Source organism: Mauremys mutica, chromosome 8 (genome assembly GCF_020497125.1).
Source record: "Mauremys mutica isolate MM-2020 ecotype Southern chromosome 8, ASM2049712v1, whole genome shotgun sequence".
Taxonomy (NCBI): Eukaryota; Metazoa; Chordata; order Testudines; family Geoemydidae; genus Mauremys; species Mauremys mutica.
The window spans coordinates 79,383,638-79,406,152 of record NC_059079.1 but is presented as its reverse complement, the minus strand read 5'-3'; the positions used below and the strand labels follow the sequence as shown (position 1 = coordinate 79,406,152).

The 22,515-nt window shown below is 43.5% G+C and overlaps 1 protein-coding gene across 12 annotated transcripts in view; it reads left to right on the top strand.

The window, feature by feature from the left end:
• The window catches only part of KCNIP1 (potassium voltage-gated channel interacting protein 1), an 849,721-nt gene that overhangs the window by 761,028 nt on the left and 66,178 nt on the right, over positions 1 to 22,515 (top strand). Inside the window, exon 1 of one of the 12 annotated variants that reach the window (XM_045026843.1) lies at positions 1,328 to 1,538. The exons of the other annotated variants lie outside the window; for them this stretch is intronic. Coding sequence (XP_044882778.1) covers positions 1,436 to 1,538 — 103 coding nt within the window. The 5' untranslated portion in view covers positions 1,328 to 1,435. Of the gene's footprint in view, positions 1 to 1,327; positions 1,539 to 22,515 lie in introns of those variants that run through there. 12 annotated transcript variants of the gene reach the window in all.

The window sequence follows — 22,515 nt, the reverse complement described above, 5'->3', positions numbered from 1 at the left end:
GTGCTCAATAAATAACAAAAACGAACCATGTTTTAGCAGAATAATTTCCCTTTTCTGCTTTCCTGTGGTTGATACTCACGGGTGTTATTCCAGTTAGTGTAAGCAGAGGGTAATCTATACCATCTCCTCACAGAGCAATGCACAGGGTTGGATCCAAATTTATCCCTTCTGGGGTTTTGCCTAAAGAAACAACAAAACACCAACCTTTTTCTGGGATTTGGCTGTCCATAAATTGACAACTCTATCCCTTTCCTTAGTCCCTTCTGCCTCAGAGATATGTAAACATTTTTATGATTTGGGGTTGGAGTTCACAGGACCCTCACGCTCTGGTTCCAGGGTGAGCCAGCAATTCTCTCTCTGTGTGCATGGTCCTAAAACCCAAACCCTGTTACAGTTATTTTGAAAATCACATGTTAAGCCCTTACTTTCATATGCTCAGGACCTTCTGGGGGGAAAAATCCTTATTGACTGAAATTTTTCATCCTAGTCCTCAACCCAAAGAAGATTTTCTAAGTTTGAGCAGTCTAGTTTATGGGGTTGTGGGAAAAAAATCTTGTTTCTGTTGTGAAGATTAAGATATTTTTTCACTCACACAATTCAAAAAAGCTAAACTTTACAAGCTGAAAATTCCTAGATCGTGAGTAGTACAAGTGATTGCAAAAATAGTTTTCTACACATGCAGTATTAATCTCCACTAAGAGCAGTTATATTATTTTACATGACTGTGGGATAATGTAAATACATGATACTGCTGCTTAAAGTTGTGTATCACTTTTAATAAAAAGAGTCTCACTGCTGATTTCACTGCCTACTTCCACAGTTGCAAAATCAAAAAATCATGCAACTGGGGAACTCCACAGTCTACTAGCAGCAGAGAACTGTTGCTCTGTAAACGGTTGCCCATGGAATTTGCTCATGTATATGTGTAATTACTTACTTTGGATGCACAATTGCATATTTTGTGTGCAGAGGTACCTGTTTGATTCAGTCTGTCATTATCTTGCCGGTACGCCTGCAGTGCAAATAATTCAAAATTTAGTCCAAAAAATTCTTCTCTCACTGTCCCCTCTAGCCACTGGAGGCGGTGGGATCATGACCCCCATCTTTGATGCACCTTCCAAAAATGCAGGTGATGATGAAGGCATTTGCGGGAGGGAGTGGTCCTGTAATTGTCTGGCCCTGTCTTGGGGTCAAAGCACGTAAGGGTATTTTGATGAATCCTCTTTTCACACACATTCAAAGGCTAATTACAAACTCATCCTATGTTTCTACCTTGGTTTTGGAACTCCTGAACTATTTTATAGATACACACTGCAGCAACTGAAGGTTTTTAAATAGAGATGGATCTGAGCTTCAAAGACTGGATTCCAGATCAGTCCAGGACTTCCCTACAATTGACTGATGTTCAGATTCAAGGTGCCAGTCCTTTAAAGAGATGGGCCCATCTATGAAGTTTACATATAAACTTCACCAAAGTCCTGGTTGGGAAGGGCCATGTTCACCATTGTCCTCCATCTTGTGTCATCACTTTATACAAGGTGAATGTTACCATTCTGACTTGGCAGTGTTTTACACATCTATGCACATGACACAGGGCTATGGTGAATTAGACCTCAAGACTGAGATTTTCAAAGGGGCCTAAGGGAATTAGGTGCTGAGAAACCAGTGACTTTCCATTGCTGGCTCAGTGTCTAGCCCTCAAGCTGTGCTCCTTCAGTTTTCCTTCTACCTCTGTTATAGTGCAACAAAATGTATGAAAGCACCAAGGTCTGAGGTGAAGAGACTTATATTTAAAACTCAAGTTAAAACCTTTCTGAGTGCATGTATCAATGTTTGTGTATTTTTTCTTCCATTCCAGGAATACTGATAACCCAAGGGCTGTGTGTCCTTGAATTAGGCAAGGCTTTAATTATCGCTTCTGATTGCTTGATTCATCCTACATTTTATTTACCATTCATTGATTGTTCCCCCCCAGCTCTCTGCCTGAAAGCTTAAAACATGCTGACATTTATAGAAATCAATGCATTAATAAATCAGGAAACTCAGAATGTCTGATTTGCTTTTCAATGAAGTAGAACTATTATCACTGCCAAAGTTCTGCAGAGAGAGAGAGAAGGTCCATTTGTAATGCATTGTCTAGGCTCATCATAGGTAGTTGATGAATAACCTTTCCAAGAGAGGGGAAAAAAACAATTAAAGTTGAATTACTTCATTTATAATTCAGAGTGCTTCTGCGAGGGTTTCATTTAATAAGTGCATTGTGAAGAGTTTCCCAAGCTTTCTCAAAAGCGAGCACAGTTTGGTAGCTTGACATATTATTTCTGGTCTCACTTTTTGGTGCTATTTTAAAATTGGAATTGCAAGTGGTGGTGGTGGTTGTTTTTTTACTCATGGTCCCAGCTTTACTCTGCATCAGTTACTTGAAAGCTCCTCTAGCAGAAGATCCCTTTGAAGGCTGGCTGTTTATTGAGTAACAAGTGCCAGCTCAGTGGAGAAATTGGCTTCCTTCCTTCATTTTTTTTCTACATTAAGAAAGTGCCTGCCTTACAGGCAGCAGGGGGAGACTCATGAGGGCTGGTCTCCACTATGGAGAGAGCCACACTACTGCGATCATTTTAGCAGATCTAGTGAAGACCAGCTAATCGATGGCAGAGCACTCTCCGGTCGACCCTGGGACTCTAGCTCTCCAAGGGCTTGTCTCCACTTACTGGGGGATTGACATATCCCCCGGGGGTCGTTTTAGTGGGTCATGTGAAGACTCATTAAATCGACCGCTGATTGCTCTCCCGTAGACTCCGGGAAGAGAAGCATAAGGTAAGTCGATGGGAGAGTTTCTCCCATTGACCCGGTGCGTTGGAGACACCACAATAAGTTAACCTAAAGTATGTCAACTCCAGCTACATTATTCATGTAGTTGGAGTTGTGTAACTTAGGTTGACATAGCCCTGTAGTGTGAACCTGCCCCGAGAAGAGTAAGGGAAGTCGATCAGAAAGTGTATCCCGTCGACTCAGCGCTGTGAAGACACGGGGGTAAGTCAACCTAAGCTATGTCTGTGACGGGTTAGATCACAGAACCCCCCTTGGGAGCTGCCACCCAATGTGCCAAGACTACTTCTACCTCTCCCTTCCCTGCCAGCTCGGGGCCCCAGCACCATGTTCTGCTGAGCCAGACACTCCTGTCTGCTCCAACAGATACCCGGGATCTGAATTACTTGCCCCAAAGCTGCAGGTTTACCTAAAAGCAGCTAACAGAAGTGTTCTTGTCTTTAACACTCAGATGCCCAACTCCCAAGGGGGTCTAAACCCAAATAAATCTGTTTTACCCCGTATAAAGCTTATACAGCTTTATAGAGGGTAAACTCACAAATTGTTCATCCTCTATAACACTGATAGAGAGAGATGCACGGCTGTTTGCTCCCCCAGGTATTAATACATACTCTGAGTCAATTAATAAGTAAAAAGTGGTTTTATTTTAAATACAGAAAGTAGGATTTAAGTGGTTCCAAGTAGTAACAGACAGAACAAAGTAAGTCGCCAAGAAAAATAAAATAAAACGCACAAATCTATGTCTAATCAAACTGAATACAGATAATCTCACCCTTAGAGATGCTTCAGTACGTTTTTCTCAGACTGGATACCTTCCAGGCCTGGGCACAATTCTTTCCCCTGGTACAGCTCTTCTTCCAGCTCAGGTATTAGCTAGGGGATTCTTCATGATGGCTCCTTCTCTTTGTTCTGTTCCACCCCTTTATATATCTTTTGCATAGGGCGGGAATCCTTTGTCCCTCTCTGGGTTCATTGCCCACTTGCCAGCACACACATATACAGGAAGACTTACAGGTAAAACACAGCCATCTGCAGACAGTTGTCCTGGTTAATGGGAGTCATCAAGATTCCAAACCACCATTAATGGCCCACACTTTGCATAATTACAATAGGCCCTCAGAGTTATATTTCATATTTCTAGTTTCAGATACAAGAGTGGTACATTTATGCAAATAGGATGATCACACTCAGTAGATTATAAGCTTTGTAATGATACCTTACAAGAGACCTTTTGCATGAAGCATATTCCAGTTACATTATATTCACTCATTAGCATATTTTTATAAAACCATATAGACTTCAATGTCACAACATCAACTTTAGATACATTATTCACATAGCTGGAGTAGTGTAATTTAGGTTGACTTACCCCCGTAGTGAAGACAAGTCCTATCAAATCTGTTCTTTAAGGCAGTGAATCCCAGTCTAAGATTTATCCTAGCAGCAGGATGGTCATGTGCTTAAAGCTCTGGATCAGGATCCAGGACACCTGGATTCAGTTCCTAGCTCTGCTACAGGCTCCCTGTGCGTCTGTGGGCAAGTCACACAGTGCATGTTGACATTGCAATAAAACCCACAGCTGGCCCAGGTCAGTTGGCTCAGATTGACTATAAAACAGCAGTGTAGATGTTCAGGCTCAGGGTGGAACCTGGGCACTAAGACCCCACGAGAGGGGAAAGTCTCAAAGCCCAGGCTCCAGCCTGAGCCCAAATGTCTACACTGCTAGTTTACAGTCCTGCAGCCCAAGTCTGCGAGCCTCAGTCATCTGACCAGGGCTCTGAGACTCGGTGCATGGGTTATTCATTGCAATGTAGATGTTGTAGACATTGTAGGATTGTCCCTTAGTATGTATTTGTACGGCATGCAGCACAGTGAGGCCCTGATCTCTGTATAAGGGCCTGTAAGTACTACTGTAATATAAATGTAACATCCCTATCCACCCGGTTACCTCCTTTAATGCCAGTCTCCTTATGGGTTTGGATGGATGGGCCTGAGTTCATTGGGATTCCAGCACAGCAGGGTGTAACTTCCTTATTCTCTTCCCAGATGTATTTACTTGGCACTACCTCCACCCTTACCTCTTCCTGGGAAGATCACCAGGGCAGCTTGGAAGGAAAATTCTAAGCACAGGATGGCCCTGAGTTTCTTGCCAGATAGTTGAAGACTCCCAGGAAATAACACAAATATACACAATATATTCACAAGAGTAATTTTATTAAAAAGGAAGTAAATATATCATAATAGGATAAAGGGTCACTGATGCCCTCTCTCTTCTGATAATATCCATGAATTTCCCCACTCACTTGACCTGATATAGCAAGAGTAAAATTTAGTGTCCCGTTGATACCGGTATTTCGTAGGTGCCCTTGATGACCTATGATGACAGTATCTTGTGTAGCAGCAATAAGCAACTTGGCTGACTGAGTTCAGAGCAGCCCAAAGGACTGTCAGTGGGGCTAAGATGGAAAGTCACTCCACAGATTTAATAGGACAGTAGGTGATGAAATCCCCATGTCTTGAGGATACAGTTCAGGGAGTAGGGGGTCTCCCAAACAATTTCCCTGACTGTCTGTCTAAAAGATGGTGCACTCACAACTCTGTGAATGATCCCCGGGTTCAGAGCTGAATCTTGACTGCTCAGCTGTTGCAGAGGGGCTGACAGTGTCATTTGTCAAGTGTCTTCTTCATACAGGAGTCAGGCTTCTTCTGCTCCCAAGACAGCCCCTCCCCATAAAGAGATGCAGGGATGGGGTGTAGATTATTATAATGTATACTAAAAATCCTAACTCCTAATCTCCGGCCCTAGAGCTCTGATACAGTCATAGCAGGTGGGCAGCCCTGAACTAGCCGCCAGAGCAGTATACTTACCACATGGTGACTGATTTACCTAGGGAGCTGAAGGACTACCATAACCTAATGGGATAGGGAGTTTTCCCAACACAATTGTATAAACTGGGAGTCACCTTGAACAGGAAACAACCAAGTTTAGGGATATTGCTTCCAGGTGCCCAAAGGCCAGTTCGGCATTTTTCTCCTCTCACAGTGCTCCTGGGCATGGGCATCTCACTGAGGACCTTCCTTATTGGTCAAGCTAGCTTTACATTCCTGGGCTTTTTTTTTTCAATCATTTGAACTCTCCTTTTTCTCTCAGACACTGCTCCTCCTCTGATCAAACATGCTGGTGGCCATACAGGAATGCCTCCTATCACTCCCCTGAGCTGCAGGAATGCCCATCCGTAGAACTCGTTACTAGCACACAGAAACCCAGGAACCCTGGTACATTCCATGGGGGTTACACAGATGAAATCTATGCATCTTCCAAACCAGCCTCATTATGAGAATCATGTCAAGTTTCAGATGTTAATTTCTCTCCAAGCAGCACAAACCTTGTGTGTCCTCACTTTAGTGGATTTCATTATTCCTATCACTTTATTTATAAAGCATGTAGGGATGCAACTCGCTTTATATGCAGGCCTCCACACAAAGACACTTATGTTCATTATTACTGTAAATAATGTACAGATGACTGTCCTGCCCAATCCTGCAGCCAGTAAGAATTTGGGTGGGGGCACCGCTACTCCACTGAGGTGCCAAGCACTTTGCAGGAGCCGGCCCTAGTATGGTGCTGGTATGTCAAACCCCATCCATCAGTCTAACCCCATCCATCAGTCTAACTGTGTTCTATCATCTTCACTTTTACTCTCCTGTTTTTACCCCACCGGGAAAGATATTTATTAACCCATTTATTGACTTCATAGAATCATAGAATTTAGACTTATAAAGCCCAATTCCTGTAACTACACTACATTGGCACTTGCATAGAAATACTGAAGTGGTTCCATGCACTCGCTTACTCTTTTCACCTTAAATCAATATGTTAACAGAAGATCTTGCTCCTGAATCAATTTTCTGATAAGCAGAACAAACCCACATCAATAGTCTGGAACAAGGTCACTTTGGTGATGTTGTGTATTTGGTTGTCATGGGTTTTGTTACTATGGCAACTGAGTTGGACTATTAAGGGATAGCTCAGCCGGTTTCAACCGGCTGAGTGAACTCTCTGTTTCTGTAAATAAAATGGAGGTTTTGGTTAGCTGTCTGCTCTCTGGCCTCAAGTGATTGCTTCCTACACCGGCTGCCCCTAGGACTTAACAGGTGACAATTGCTAGCAATGTGTGTTAGGTTATTTCATTTGGTAAGCAGCCCAGCTAAACAGTGATACAGGTAGTGTCTGCACACGGGGTAAGCAGAAGCTTTCTGATATGTGTCTGGTAACTCATGGTATGTGAGTGGCACCAATTGTGTGTACACAGCACTTGTTCCATTTTCTATTTGCATTGTGTAAACATGTGGCAGCTGTTTGTTGCAAACAGAGTATGTAGCATTCTGTGGGGTATCCCATGGTCTTTTGCTTAGCTACTGAGAAGCATGCATCCTGGGATTGTTTTCACTGTGAATTGTGGGAAGCCAAGCAAGTTCAATTTTTTTAAAAAGGCATGTTTCTGCTGTCTCCACCCTATATTTCTTTTCTGGGCTGGCTCATACCATTTTCAAACAGCTGTGGGCCAGCATGGACCCAACAATGCTCCCGGCCTCTATGGTGACAAGAGCAACTATGCACAGGATGTTTGGCCTATACTGCAGCACTCAGAGCTTGCTCATCACACCACTGAGAAGATGATGTGGGAGCAGGAGATTATTCTATGGCAGCAACAGGAGGATACTCTGCAGAGGTGACTGCAGGATAAGGCAGAAGAACAAGAGAACACCGAGCTGTTGGAACAAGAGGACCGGTTCCTGGATTAGCTAAAAAGCGTCCAGTGCCATTTCTGCATCTGGGAAACCAGTATGGACTGAGGTGCTGCGGAGCTGGGATGACCAGCAGTGTCCAGAGAACTTCAGGATGGGGAGGGCTACCTTTCTTGTGATGTATGCAGAACTGATCTAGCATTCTCTGGAGGTATCCCAGAGCTTGAGCAACAGCGTACCAATTTGCAGTGTTCCATACTCATGGAGAAATGGGTCGCCATTGTCATCTGGAAGCTGGTCACCCCAGAATGTTACCAGTCTGCAGCCAAACAATTTAGCATGGGGTGATCAACTGTTGGGGCCTGTAGTGAGGCGGCCTGGCTCCCGACGGCCCCTGAGAGGGAGGAACCGGAACAGCCACCTCAGTGGGCGGAGCCACTGCCACCTGTTCCCGCCCCCCGGAAGTCAAGGGGCGGGACAGGAAGTATAAAAGCCCTGCCTCAGCACTCAGTTGGAGCCCAGCAGCCGGAGAGGACAGACGCTCCTGATCGGGCTCCTGCTGGACCGAGCCTGCCCCGAGCCAGGTACCCGGACGTGGACGGACCAAGCCTCCCTCGAGCCAGGTATCCTGACGCGGACCGACCGAGCCTCCCTCGAGCCAGGTACCCCGAGGTGGACTGGCCGAGCCTGCCCCAAGCCCGGTACCCCGAGGAGCGGCCCGAGCGGCCCCCTGACCCGAATCCGGAGGAGCAGCCCGACCTAGACCGCCTTCACCACGCCGAGGAACCTATGGTGTGGGACCCTGCTGCCGAGCCCAGCGACGAGCAGGTACCTGAGGAGGGGGAGATGGAGTGTAGCCTGGGGGTAGTCGAACCCTGTCCGGCTGAGGGCACTGACGTGCCCATGTCAGTGTGTTGCGGCCAGGATCCCCACTGACTGCAGCGGATCCACGCCGCTGCTAGGGCCCCGGGCTGGGACACAGTGGAGTGGGTGGGCCTGTGTCCCCCCTGCCACCCCACTCACGGGTGGCAGACTCCCCCTCCAACCCGCGCTCAGGCAGAGAAGCCTGCACTTACCTGGGCTTTCTGAGACTATTGCTGCAGCTCAGCTCCTGCTATAAGGACCTGAGTCTTGAACTATTGTTTATTGCCCCGCCCTGACTAAGGGCCTGGGCTTCCTGAACTATAACTCAGCTCCTGCTACAAGGACCTGAGTCTTGAACTATTGTTTATTGCCCCGCCCTGACTAAGGGCCTGGGCTTCCTGACTTATTGCTGTGGTTCAGCTCCTGAGGCAAGGACCTGAGCCCCTGAGACTATTATTATTGCTCAGCTCCTGAGACAAGGACCTGAGCCCCTGGGACTATTGTTTGTTGCCCCACCCTGACCTAGGGCTGGGGCTTACTGACTATTGTTGCTCAGCTCCTGATGCAAGGACCTGAGCCCTGAACTGTTGTTGTTGCTCAGCTCCTGCTGTAAGGAGCTGAGCCTAGAACTGCTGTGTTTGGTGCCCCGCCCTGATTGAGGGCCTGGGCTTAGCTTGTTAACTTTGTTACTGCTCAGCCTGCAGGGGGATCTGAGCTCCCTGGACTCTTGTGTGTTGCCCCGCCCTGAGCTAGGGCTTGGGGCTTACTGACTTTGTAACTGCTCAGCTCCGGCTGCCAGGACCGGAGCTTAGAACTGGTTCGCTGCCCCGCCCTGAATGAGGGCCGTGGCTTCTTGACTTTATGGGTGCTCAGCCTGCGGAAAGGATCTGAGCCTAGACCTAGTGTCTGCTGTCCCGCCCTGACTGAGGGCTGGGACTCATTGCATTAACCGTGTGCCTTCTGTTCCGCCCCTGCTTGAGGGGCAGAACCCCAAGACCTTCAGAACCCGGAGACTGATTGGGGCCGTGTAGTGAGGCGGCCTGGCTCCCGACGGCCCCTGAGAGGGCACGGCCCCAACCTCGGACTATTACAGGGCCATTTTCATGCAGGCATATCAGGGCATTGATAAGGTGCTGTCTAACCAGACCGTGAAGCTGGGTAATGCTCAGGAGATTATTGATGGCTTTGCATGCATGGGTTTCTCAGAATCTAATGGGGCAATTAATGGAACACATGCCATCATTTTCACACACACACACACACACACATACCAACAGGGTGCAGAATTTATTTCTCCATGGTGCTCCAAGGACTGGCGGACCAATGCGGCAGGTTTACAGACCTGCAGGATGGTCAGGAGGGCCCACGAGGCTAGGGACTTTCAGAATTTGGTAATATTTAAATTAATGGAGGCAGGACTTTTTGCCCCCAGGAGCACTGTGGACATTAATAGTGTGAAGGTTGGTCCAGTTATTCTGGGAGACCTGACTTATCCCCAGTGCTGTAGCTAATGAAACCATATACAAGCCACATTCACAGAAGGAACATTTTAACTGTTGCCTGAGTAGTTGCAGAATAGTAGTCCAGTATGTATTTGGCCATTTGAAAGGCAGGTGATGCTCTTTATGGAAGAGGTTGGAAGCCGCAGAAAAAGCATTCCAAACATTATAACTGCACATTGTGTTTTGTGCAATATTTGTGAGAGCAAGGGGGGGAAAGGCTAACTGAGGTGCAGAGACTTGATTGGAGGTTCGAGCAGCTAGCAAGGCATGCCAGAGAGAACACAAACACCCATGAGAATGTTGTCAGGGATGCCTGCTGTTTGTGTTTTGAGTCACATGCTTGAGCATTTTAGCCCATCAGGATGATAGGGGCCTGGGATGGAGATACTGCCAGCACTGGGACATTGAGTGTGGGTGGCTGAAGTTTAACATTCTCTATGTGCTTTGGTAAAACCTATGGATTATTGCAGCTTTATTTAAAAGATTTTCTGTGTTAAATACAAAGATGACTCATAATGGATGTATTTTAATGGCTTTATTATGAAAGAAGAATACCCAATAACAGAGTTTAAATGAAACCAATGGGAAAAAAATTCCACTCTTCTTAAGTAATGAACTTTACAAAAACCTTTAATTACTGCAACTGTGCAAACAAAACTTAAAGTGCAATGGTAAGAACATTTCAAATATAACAATTTGGAGAGCGTGCAAAAAGTTGAAGGGAAGTATACGTCTTGGCTCTATCTCTTCTTGCCCACATGGGTTCTGGGGTTGAGTGCCTTGCTTCAAAATTCTCAGGGGCATTGCCGGATTCCAAAGAGCTGATTCTTGGCACCCAGAAGTTGGATCAGAGCAGTAAATGGGAGCCTCTTGGAGCACTGCTGCTGGGAGGCGGAAGTTAGGAGTTCCTGCTGGTCCCAGTAGGCAGCTTTGTCCAAGGCTGTAGAACATGGCTAGGTCCCAAATAATGGGCCTGCAGGGACTGATGGCCTCCCAGGGGCATGTTTTGTGGGAGGACATTCTAGCTCAGGGTCGCATCCCCATGCATTGCCTCTGCATCTCTGTCTTTTTCCATGTTCTTCTTCACCATGATTCTGCTGTCCTTGGCCAAAGCCACGCTTTCCCTTGGCTCTGTGATGTGGTCTTTGGTCACTACCATGATCTCCTGGACAGCTCTATTTCTTTCTTCATCTGGATGCTCATGTATAGCCTCCGCTTCTCAGCCAACTTGCTTTTCCTCTATTATCTACCATGAATTCTGCAAACATCTTGTCCCAAGTCTTCCTTTTGCTCCTCCTCAGCTTAGCCAGCCTGTCAGCATTACACAGAAGCCCTGTCTTTGATGGTCTAGCTATTGAAGGTGCTGTGGCTGGGCGAGTAGAGGGGGGAAAAACAGTGACATATTGTTCATACTCCAGGCAAGTCATGATAGATTTCTTTAGTAGTATATGTGACCTTACCTCCCCGAAACTCATTCTCATTCTTGGGGGAACCTCAGAGATAGTACGTGGTGTGCATTTGCAGAGCATGCTGGGTACATTTGACTTTCAGTTTTCTGTAAATGCTTTTGTACTGCGGGAGGGAGGTGGAGTGGTCAGAGCTATGATCCAGGTTTGGTTCTACAGTTTTGTTTGTGCCCTGAACATTCTCTTGTGGTGCCAGAAGTGTAAAGGGGGGGTTATGGAGGGTGAGCTGGATAGTAATCCCATCTACCTCCCCTTTATACTATCCTCACTGTTGATGACCATACATTGAGTTGGGTGAATAGGAGGTAGAGCAGCGGTTCTCAAACTGTGGGTCGGGACCCCAAAGAGGGACTTGCTGGGGCCCAGGGCCAAAGCCAAAGACTGAACCCCACTGCCCAGGGACGAAGTCCAAGGGCTTCAGCCCTGGGTGGCAGGGCTCAGGTTACAGCCTCCCCTCCCCTAAGGCTGAAGCCCTTGGGATTAAGCTTTGGCCCCCCGACCCAGGACAGCAGGGCTCAGGCTTCGGCTTTGGCCCACTGGCTCAGGGTATCAGGGCTTGTGTGGGCTTAGACTTCGGTCCCGCCTCCTGGGGTCTTGCAGTAATTTTTGTTGTTGGAAGGGGGTGGAAGCCTGGCAGGAGTGGAAGAGGCTTGCAAGCTATACTGGAACCAGGAGCGTGCAGCTGTTAGCTATAATGTGTGAAACAGAATCGAGCTATTTCTCAGTATTACTTTCTGTTATATCTCCCACACCGACATCGAGAAGTGCAGAAAAAAATAGATAAACTCCTACAATAATTGTCAACTACAATGCATGTCACAGGGCATTTGTACCTCTGCAGGGACTGGCATTGTTTGTGCCTTGACCAGGCATGCTCTGTGCACTCATACCTCATGTAAATGAGGAAAACTAACCACATACCTGTAAGCATGGTCTCAATAAATGTTCAATGTTGCATGTTTTTAGATGAGCGGGACACAGGTCTGAACATCATTTGTCATATATGCCTAGGCACAGTGCTTAGATACCTACTCCTGGGGGAATTCTGCACTGAAAAATTTTGTCAAAATAACACTATATAATCATGCCAGTTACAAATATTTTGGTAATTTATTTCAGAATACTTGCCAGCAATTATTTCTGTAACAATACAGACACACATACAAATTCCCCCAGGTAGAGAGTTAAAGAAAGCCCTAGGACAACCCAGTTCCCGTTTCTGCCCTCACCCCCCTAGAGCCCAGCTAGGGGTGCCAGACACTCACACCCCCTCCTAACCCCAGAGCCCAGCTGCGGACCCTCACTTGCTCCCCCTCCCCCCAGCCCAGACACTCAAACCCTCCTAGAGTCCAGGGATCCAGAGGGAGAAACAACCTGATGCTGGGTCCCAGGCTTGCATGGAGTTTCCTGTGCAGCCCCCACCCCCCGGCAGTGTCTTCTACTTGCAAGCTGGTATCTGTCGGGTACCAGCTTGCACCTAGTGGCGGCCAATATCTCTGCAGCCCATTTCGATGGGTGGGTGGGGGAAGAAATTCTGTGCATATAACATTTAATTTCTGCAAAATTCTGAGTTGTGCAGTGGTGCAGAATTCCCCCAGGAGTAGATACCAGGCTGCTGGGCACACTGGAAATGTCTAGATAAGTGAACCGATACATGTGAGTATTCCTACTATGTTTACATGGAAATAGAGGGTGGTATATCTCCAAATAACCTAAGTAAGTCTGATCAAAAGTTTGTGTTATGCTAATATTAGAGTCAAAAGACATTTCTTTCAAAGAACAATAACAGCCAGTGTACTATGACTCCTAAGCAATGGATTCTGAAATGTGAAAAAAGAATCTACTGCAGCTCTTCAAACTGGGTCACCATGGTTAATTTAGTTTAATCAAATCCATACTTAGCTTTAGCACTATTTATTAGTCATCTGATTGCTACCTCATTAATTAGTATTATTAGATCAATTCCTAAATATACTGCAAACAGCAATCCAAGAGCTGAGTAGGAGAAACTATCAAGTGTTTTAAGCACTGAATTGATTTCTACATTCCAATTTAGGTTTTGAAAAAATGCATATCACAGGAACCCTTGCTGTAATGGATGGTGCTCTGTCCTACAAAATGGTAACTAAGGTACAGAATTGCCCATTTGAAACGAGGGAAGATTTATTTGCACAGGTTATGTGAGTGCCAGTAAAGCTGTAGGGGATTTCTATGGGACAGCTCTGAATGTATACATGAGGTTTGATAAGGCTGGTAAAACTCTGATGCACCTCAAAGTGTGTAAGCGTTATTATTTTCATTAAACCAGTAAAGATTTACAAAATGTCTGTAGATCAGTTCCTCATCTGCTGAAGTGCTATGGAAATAGTTCATTCACAGCTGTGCTGAAAGGGATTCCAACGGACTTTTGATATCTTGAAATAGCTCTGTTTAGACTTAACAGTACTGTGAGAAATCAGTCAGGTCTGGTGTTACATTTTTGGGGTGCAACCTAGACCAGTGAGAGGTAATATCAAGGCTTGTCCTGTAACTCCGAGTGCCCTAAAATACTCTGCTGCTGTAGTTGCTTGTCTGGATGCTCCCAGCCATCATACAATCATGCACTGAATGTCTGTGTGTTAAGCAACTTTGGTTCAACAACTCTGACTCCAGTTATTACATGACAACCACACTCTTGTCTTCACCAGCCTTGGTTTCTACTAGTCAAGTGACCCCAACACACACCCCAGGCCTGAATTTCCCCCAAACCATCTGCCCTGAAATGTGCAGCCTTCTCGTGGAACATTTAGAGGTCCATGATTCCTTTAAAGAGACAAAACCACAGCAGCTTGTTGCTTTAACTGGAGCTAACAAACCCTTCAATTCAAACACAGCACAAGTTAGTTTAAATTAAAAGTATAACAAGTTTATTAACAAGAGAGAGGTTTTAAGTGAGTTGAAGTATAAGGGATAAAGTCAGAAATTGTTACAAGCAAATAAAAGTGAAAAAGGTTTCTAGACACTGACTTAACAAAACTACAAAATGAAGGCCAGTTCTTTGAGGGGAGGGGTCACTTAAAAAGCAGCAACTTTAGTTTGGAAAATAAACATCTGCAAATAAATGTAAGATTCTTACCCACCTCCTTCCAGCAAGATGGCTGGCCACACCCTTGGTCAGGATCTCCCACAAAGTCCAAAGTGCTTGGTTTCTTTGTCTTTTTGGGTGAAAGATGATTTGGCGCCTTTGCCCCTCTCTTTTATAGTCCAGTGAACTTTTAAAATGTATTCTTCTGAACGGTATCCCCAGATAAATTTCATTAGTTCCTGCTGAATAAAAGAGCCATGAGGTCTGGAAGATAAGGCTCCCTGCTGGTTCTTTACCCTCTAGTTGTTGTTACTATGCCAATTATCTCTGTCTGCTGCAATCTGTGATACAAATGAATAGCCCATTGCACTTGGACACACCTGGTTTGAAGGACACACCTCTTTCCTTTGTTTGGAGAAAACCTGTTTATCAACGCGCCTTGACATGCCTGGCTTAAACATCTTTTAGTCACAGACATTAAAAGAGTATCCATACTTTCACTTTCATTTGGCTGCTTAAGGCAGGAGAAGGTTGAGCCTCCATCATCTCATTATCTTCAGCAGCTGCCAGGGCTGGAGTCCAATTCAACGCTCGGTGAGAGTCTTCCTATTGCTTGCAATAGGCTTTGGTGCCTGAGCTTGCCTGCACCCTAAAGTTACCACCCTCGCTGCTTGGTTCTGCTGCCCCAGCTTTCTGGACAGCTAGAACTGGCTCACCAGTGCATTAAGCTATTCCCTTGCCTACCCCCTCTCTAATTCAGTACCTCCAGTCTCAGACAGCCTACGGGCTTGGGGGCTTGTTCCTGTAGGGAGGGGGGAATCCCTCCATCCCTTGTGAGCTTCTGGGAAAGGAAAGCAGCCACTGTTATATTTTTCTATTGTCAAAGCTGTTAGTGAGTATCCATATTTTCACTTGTAGCATTGTTATATATATTTTACAATGATATTATTGACCTGTGTGGTATTAGTTTTCTAATACCTCACAAGTCATATTTTGTACAAAGAAATAATTGTGGCAGTGCATAAGGTGTGAATACAGGAATGCGTAGGGTCACACCTGGTCTACATTTAAAAATTACATTATCCTAGCTATGTCACTTAGGGCTGTGAAAAATTGTGTGCATTGAGCACTGTAGTTAGATCAACCTAACATCCAATGTAGACATGGCTAGGTTGAGAGAATAACACATTTGTTGACCTGGAATCCACCTCTCGGAGAGATGGATTAACTATATAAAAAGAAAAACCCCTTCTGTCAATATAGGAAGCGTCTATGCTACTGTGCTACATCAGCACATCTGCAATGCCATGACTATGCCACTATAGCCTAGATATGGCTCTAGGATAATATTGCTGTAGTGACTAGAGGCATAAAGGAAGCTATCAGTGCTATCAAACATGGCCACTGTAGGGTATTCTGTTGTAGTGCAAGGGGTAGCCTGCCTTCTTTTGGATTTTGAGATCTCTGGTTCATGTCCTGCTAAATGGATTCCCCTTTGCGTATTGCAAAGATGCTTTTTCACCTCTAAAGGACTGATTTACATAAAATGTTTTTTGTTTCCTGTGAGATTCTGCAGGTTCCGCAAAACTTTTAGTGAAGAACAGTATATTCTACTGTTAGTTTCTTTGATTTCACTGTAGGGAAATTTATTTTTGGTGAATGCTGCTGTTTACACCAATAATGTGGTGCAAATATTTTCTTATAGTGCCTGAGGTCTGCCCGAATGCCCCTGGAGCACCTACTGAAGAGAGGAAGCATGAAGTTATATGAACTTTTCCAGGAGGTTATATATATATACACACACACACACACACACATTGTCCTCTTGCAAGTGCCTTAACTTAATTGGAACCATGACTTATTTAGCGCCACCTGTGCTCTTTCAAGGGGACTGATTGTAGGCTCCTGCCTTTGCATTGCTATTTCAGACTGGGACTTTTTCAGGGCCCCAGGGAGAATTAAGTTGCATTGCTGCCCAGCTGAGACACTCATTTGAGGTGAAGTTCATTACTGAAGGCCCAGTACAGGCAGTATAAAATGAGGACAGTTCTTTTATTTTTGGGGGGTGGGGGGGAGGGCAGAGAGAATTACTTAAAAAAGAAGCAGCTTTAGTTTGAAAAATATATAGTAAATATTCATCATAATACACATAGAACTCCTAAAATCAAGCTGTAAAACATTAATGTCACCAAACATGATTATAATTGCCAAATATCCATTGTTGACCCAGAAAAACACTTCAAGTCACATAAAAAATGTGGTTAGTTAAAACTAAACTTTCAGATAAATAACACAAAAGGTTTATTTAAAACTTAACATGGTTACTAAAAAGGCACATTGATGCATAATATTTTAGGGATGAATGATATAGCAATTGTACATTGATTTTACCAAGAAAGCTGATGTTGATAAAGATGAATTCGTCAAGATTACTTTTTGGGTTAATGTTCAACTTCAATTAAATGCTAATATACATTCCCAACTATTGTATTTCAAATATAAATAACACGCTGCAGGATTTTATTAGAGGTAAATCAACACATCTAGAATTTCCTTAGTGTTTCCCCATTCACAAAAGAGAGTATTTTAAATCTCTCTCTGAAGCTGTGTCAGTACCTAATCACAGTGGCCTGTACTCGGATAAAGATAATATAGACATGATCCACTCAGACTGGTTTGACAGGGACTATATGAAACCATTCCTTATTCCATTTCCTCCCTGACATTCTCAGCAGCCTGTCTGGAACAAAAGGGTTCTCAGCAGTATAAGTCATGTTCTGAATTTGGAGGTTCAGACTGGTGAACATCAGTATGGTCTGGACAGAAATGTAGCCATTGGGGAGATAGCCACCTTCATAATAGTATAGAAAAAGTTGTTATGGCCCAGCTGATTAATAGATTGAATATCCATCTATTAGTTAAAACTAAATATCCATCTATTAGTTAAAACTAAATAGATTAGTTAAAACTAAATATCCATCTATTAGTTAAAACTAAACTTTCAGATAAATAACACAAAAGGTTTATTTAAAACTTAACATGGTTACTAAAAAGGCACATTGATGCATAATATTTTAGGGATGAATGATATAGCAATTGTACATTGATTGTCCAGAGTATGGTCCAGAGTATGGTCTGGACAGAAATGTAGCCATTGGGGAGATAGCCACCTTCATAATAGTATAGAAAAAGTTGTTATGGCCCAGCTGATTAATAGATTGAATATCCATCAGATACTGTAAAGTGGGCACTCCTGAATGGCTGAAATGTGTCTTAGTTTCTTCACCCACATCCTGAACTGGGTACACCATCCCTCACACCAACCCTGTGAAATTATCAAGCTTGAGAGCAAGATTTTCAAACTAGTGAATTTGGGTGCCCAACTTGTGAAGACTTTAAAAGGCTTTGATCTTCAGAAAGCATTGAGCCACCTTACCCTCTAAAGATCAGGCCCCTTTAAGGTATTGCAAGTTGGAGACTCACAATCACTAGTGGTTTGGCAAATGTGCACCAGGGATCTGTATATTGCTTTTCCACAGATCCACTTTAAAAGGAAGTTTAAGTCTGCTGAGGCTAATCTTCTTCCAGGGAATGGGGCTCATGGAGTTGGTATGGAAGCACAAAACCTCTGATCAGATGCCCTTTGAATGATTTGAGGATAGGCAATAAGGGGCTGTATGTGTTGTTTACTCCATGATGGTTCTGGAAGGATGCTGCTCTTTCTCACATGTTAGAGGGTCCTGTAGAAAGAACAACACTCATAAAGTCTGCAGCTGAGGCAAAAGTTGGAACAACTAATGATTATTATGGACCCACTCTCACATTGCTTACTGAAATGGAACACCCAATGAGCATCAGGTGTTGGATCTAGCCCAAAATGGAGTGTGTTCTTCAGAGTCCCATATAGACATTTCTGTTGATCTCTGTAGAGCATCCAGCTTAGTCATTGATTAACATTTAGAGGAGAGACATAGGTTAGCCCATCAATATCAGAGAGAAGAGAGAACCATCTCAGAATGTTAGTGAATCCACACAAGAATCCTCACCACAAATATTAGCCATCAGACTATTAATTTGAAGTCTTCCTAGACGCTAGTCAGTCTCTTCATTTTGAGAAAGTTTGAAGCTCTCCATTTAACCCACTAGAATTCTGTGCCTTTATTTTATTTTCTTCTCCTTTCATGGTCTAAATTACAAAATTTTAGTAATCAAATATACTTTATGCTTCAATATCTAAGAGCAGAGATTGACTGTCCTGCTGGGTAAAAATGGGGATCAACAGCAGGATATTTTAACTGCCTTCTTTCTTACTGCTCTTTGATGTTCATTTATTCTTTGCTTCATTTGCCTAATTGTCTTTCTAAGCCACAGGGGATATTGCTAAAAGTAAACCATGGGTGGGTAGATGAACAAATAACCAAACCTTTTGGTTCAAAAGATGGCTTGCAATGATAAACAGACCCCCAGAGGCACACATTGGGGGTAATTTTTACACCCCATTGCTGTAATCAAGAAAGGATTCAGACTACATATGCAGAAATTTTCCTACAATGGTCAGTTGTGCTAGGTTGCACTACATGATGCACCCAGGGATCTGAACTTATCTTGAGTTTTTCTTAGCCAGAAAACCCACTGAAAGTATCTGCAAAATTACTAGTAATGTTTCTGAATGACAATGACAGTTAAGTCCCATAGGAAAATACTGATTAATATTTATCTTACATTTTTGTGTTTGTTACTTTATTAGCTACCTTTTTGAAGGAGGTCTTACTACTCAGTCATATCAACAGTTATGCCAAAGGCCATGGCAACCACTGGAATGAAGTTAGAGCAACTGCACAGGCTGCTATAATTTAAAGCAGTTTGGCATGGCCATCAACGGACTAATCCACAGCACAGAATAGTTGGAAGCATAAAGCACTTTGTCCGCTTCCCCCAACGTACCTCCACCTCCTCCTTGATCACTTTCTCAGCATGTCCATAGACTGTGGATTATGCAGTGCTGCCTTACGCTGTTCTTGCACTGGGAGAGTTCCCAGTACCCAAAGCCAAGCACGCTAGCTCTGTGGCCAATTTTGGATGGCTGAGCCTCTGTAAAGGGGCCACAGTGATTCCAGAACCAGGCCCAATAGGTTTGATTATTGATATCACTTACATTGGCGTAAGTCTGCTGGAGTCACTGGGTCTACACCAATGTGAAACTGGTGGGAATGTTAAATCAGACCTAATGTTCTATTAACTTGTGGATACCATAGCTCTCATAAAAAAGAACTGTTAGTTTCTCTTGTTTTTCACCCATTATTTCATCAGATCACTGAGACTTTGTGGTTTCTATCAGCTAGAAATAACATGTGAAATGGTGTTCTTGAAAGTCGTACCCCATTTCACATCACTCACTTATAGTCGGTTTACAGGCATTACCTAGCTGGGCTGGACTTGTTAAATTAGAGATGATTTGCAGCCTCCCAGAACCAGCAAGTACCCCAGTTGTGAAACGGTTTCTACTTACACCAATCTACATCGTAATAAGAATATTGTCTTGGAGATGGCAGTGCTCGAGAGCTTTATATATTATGCGGATTTTTATTTTTGCTAGGTATGCCATATGGAGCCCTAAGGTATAAACTTGTACCATGCTAAAACAATATAAACTTGGGGAAATTATCCTTTAAGATCTCAGTAAAAAGCACAATGTTGAATTATTTTCTTAACGCTGTTCTGTGTCAATCTGAGCTACCTTCGGTGCAGAGAGATGCATAAAATTGAATTGAAGATGTGAGGCAGAATGTATTCAGTTTTTCACTTTAACAGACTGAAACTAAAGGTGCAGCTAGATTCTGCGGTCTGTGAAATATGGATATTGTAGGAAATACATTAGCTTAATAAACCGTGCAAAAATTATTCAACTGTGTAGAGAACTGCCATGTAAATGTTGTTCATTTTTATTCCATTTTTACTGAGTCTGGTGTGGTGCCAAATGGCATTGCATCATCTTGTTTCAATGTACAAAGTGTGCTGTCCCTGTTTGAAAGACAGGGACACAATCAAAAGAGTTTTGGGCTTCTATTATCATTGGTAGTGTAAACTGAAGCTTTATTTGTGCCATAAAACACAGTGTTGTGACCCTGCAGGCAAACTCAAACGTATCTAAACAATACTGGGAAACACTGAAAAAAGGGACATTTTCATTCTACCCCATTCTAAAACTAAATAGAACTGAAAAGGCGGGAGCACTTGAAAAGAATTGTTCACCCACAAATATGTTTCTAGTGCAGGATGGGATGGGGTAGTGGCTTAGAGATTGTGATTGCCCCAAGTAAGGTGAGGATATAATTGCATATCTCCAACCAGTTGTGTCCTCTCACTAGATCTAAATTAATCAAGTTAAAATCCTACCTTATTTTGTTCAAGAGAGTATGTAGGTTCCCTTTAATCACTTGTGCAAGCAACAGGGCAGGAACTTTCCATAGCATATGAGAAAGGGGGTTGCTAAGCGAGGGTTTGTCCGTCCCCCGCTAGATAAGCTAGTGTTCATCCCCAGAAAATCAGCTAGTGCTGGTAGGCAAATGGTATATGTATGCATGTATTATTTCTGCTCAGAGAAGCAGCAAGATGCATCACGTAGTGAGGTTTCCAACTATCTTTGAAAGCTATTGTATCACAAGTAATGAAGATGTCTGATATTTTAACTGCTTTCTTTCCCCAAACAAACTAGACTAGGCTGAGAAAGGAGAGTATGTTGGGTTGTAACTTCCACAGTATAGCTGGGGCCTGAAGGCTTTTGTATGGGGGGGGTCCATGTGTTTGGATCTCCAAAGTGCTTTTATACAAAATGAGCAAAGATAAATTTAAAATCTTTGCAGTTATTCAGGAAATGCATACAGGCATCCTTCACAGGAGCTGAAGTAAGTACATGTATTAGCTAGTCTTTCAGTGGCACCTTGTTACTGTTAGGATGAACTGCTGCAGCTCACAGGTGGTGTTGCAGAATGGAAGTTCAGGATTGGGGATTGTAATGTAGCAATATAGCCAGTGAACTTCAAAATGCAGAAAGTTAATTAAATACATTGCTGATCAGTGCAAACCAGTTACTAATGATGCTGTGTTTATATTTTTATAATAATAATACTTCTAATAAAAATAATTATGTAAAAAGCTAAGGTATCTTGGTATGTAGGTCAGCAATTTTAATGGTGCATACCTTGTATGTTGTATATGATTAGTAGACCTAATCTGTTGGGTTTTTTTGTTTGTTTGTGGGGGGTTTTTTTGGTTTGCTAGCAATTCCAAAAACTTTTGGGAAAAAATGCATTTTGGGTTGACCTGAAACAAATTTTTCAAACTTTTTAGCTAATCAAAAATGATATTTTTTATTTTGAGCCTCTTTAAAAAAACATTTTAATACAATTTAAGGAAATACCTCAATGAAAAGTCATTTTGAATCAAAGTCAAAATGTTTTTTTTTGAAAATGTCAAAACTAAACGTTTTGACTTTCAAAACAAAATTTCCAACATGAACAATTCAGTGAAATGAGCACGAATCTGCAAAATGTTTGTGTGGCTGAATCTGGGTTTTTCACCAAAAAAACTTTCAGATGAAAAATTTCTCCCAGCTCAGTCTCACCTTTATGATTAGAGCAGTCTCACCTCATGTTCTTATGTTATGTTGCAGGGGATACTTGTAGGCAGAGACTTTGAAAGAAGTCAAAGAGATTTGGATGCCCAGTTCTATGAAATATAATGGGAATTGGGCAACCACATCTCCGAGGCAGTTTTGAAAAATCTCCCCACTGAATGTCAGATGTTTCCATGTGATGCCATTGACTATATAGGTTAGCCTCTGTCCCATCCATTGACAGTAGCACTGTGTGATCCTGGTAGTTGTCATTTGGAGGTTGTGCGTGATTGTAGTGCACATACTGTAACAGCAGTTGTTCTCTTCTGGAATGAGAGAACACATCACAGGAAAGAGCTGTTTGTCATTCTCAGCTGTCCCTTGAGTTTGCATTGATTGCAAGCTGTTCCATTGACCAATGGCCTATGG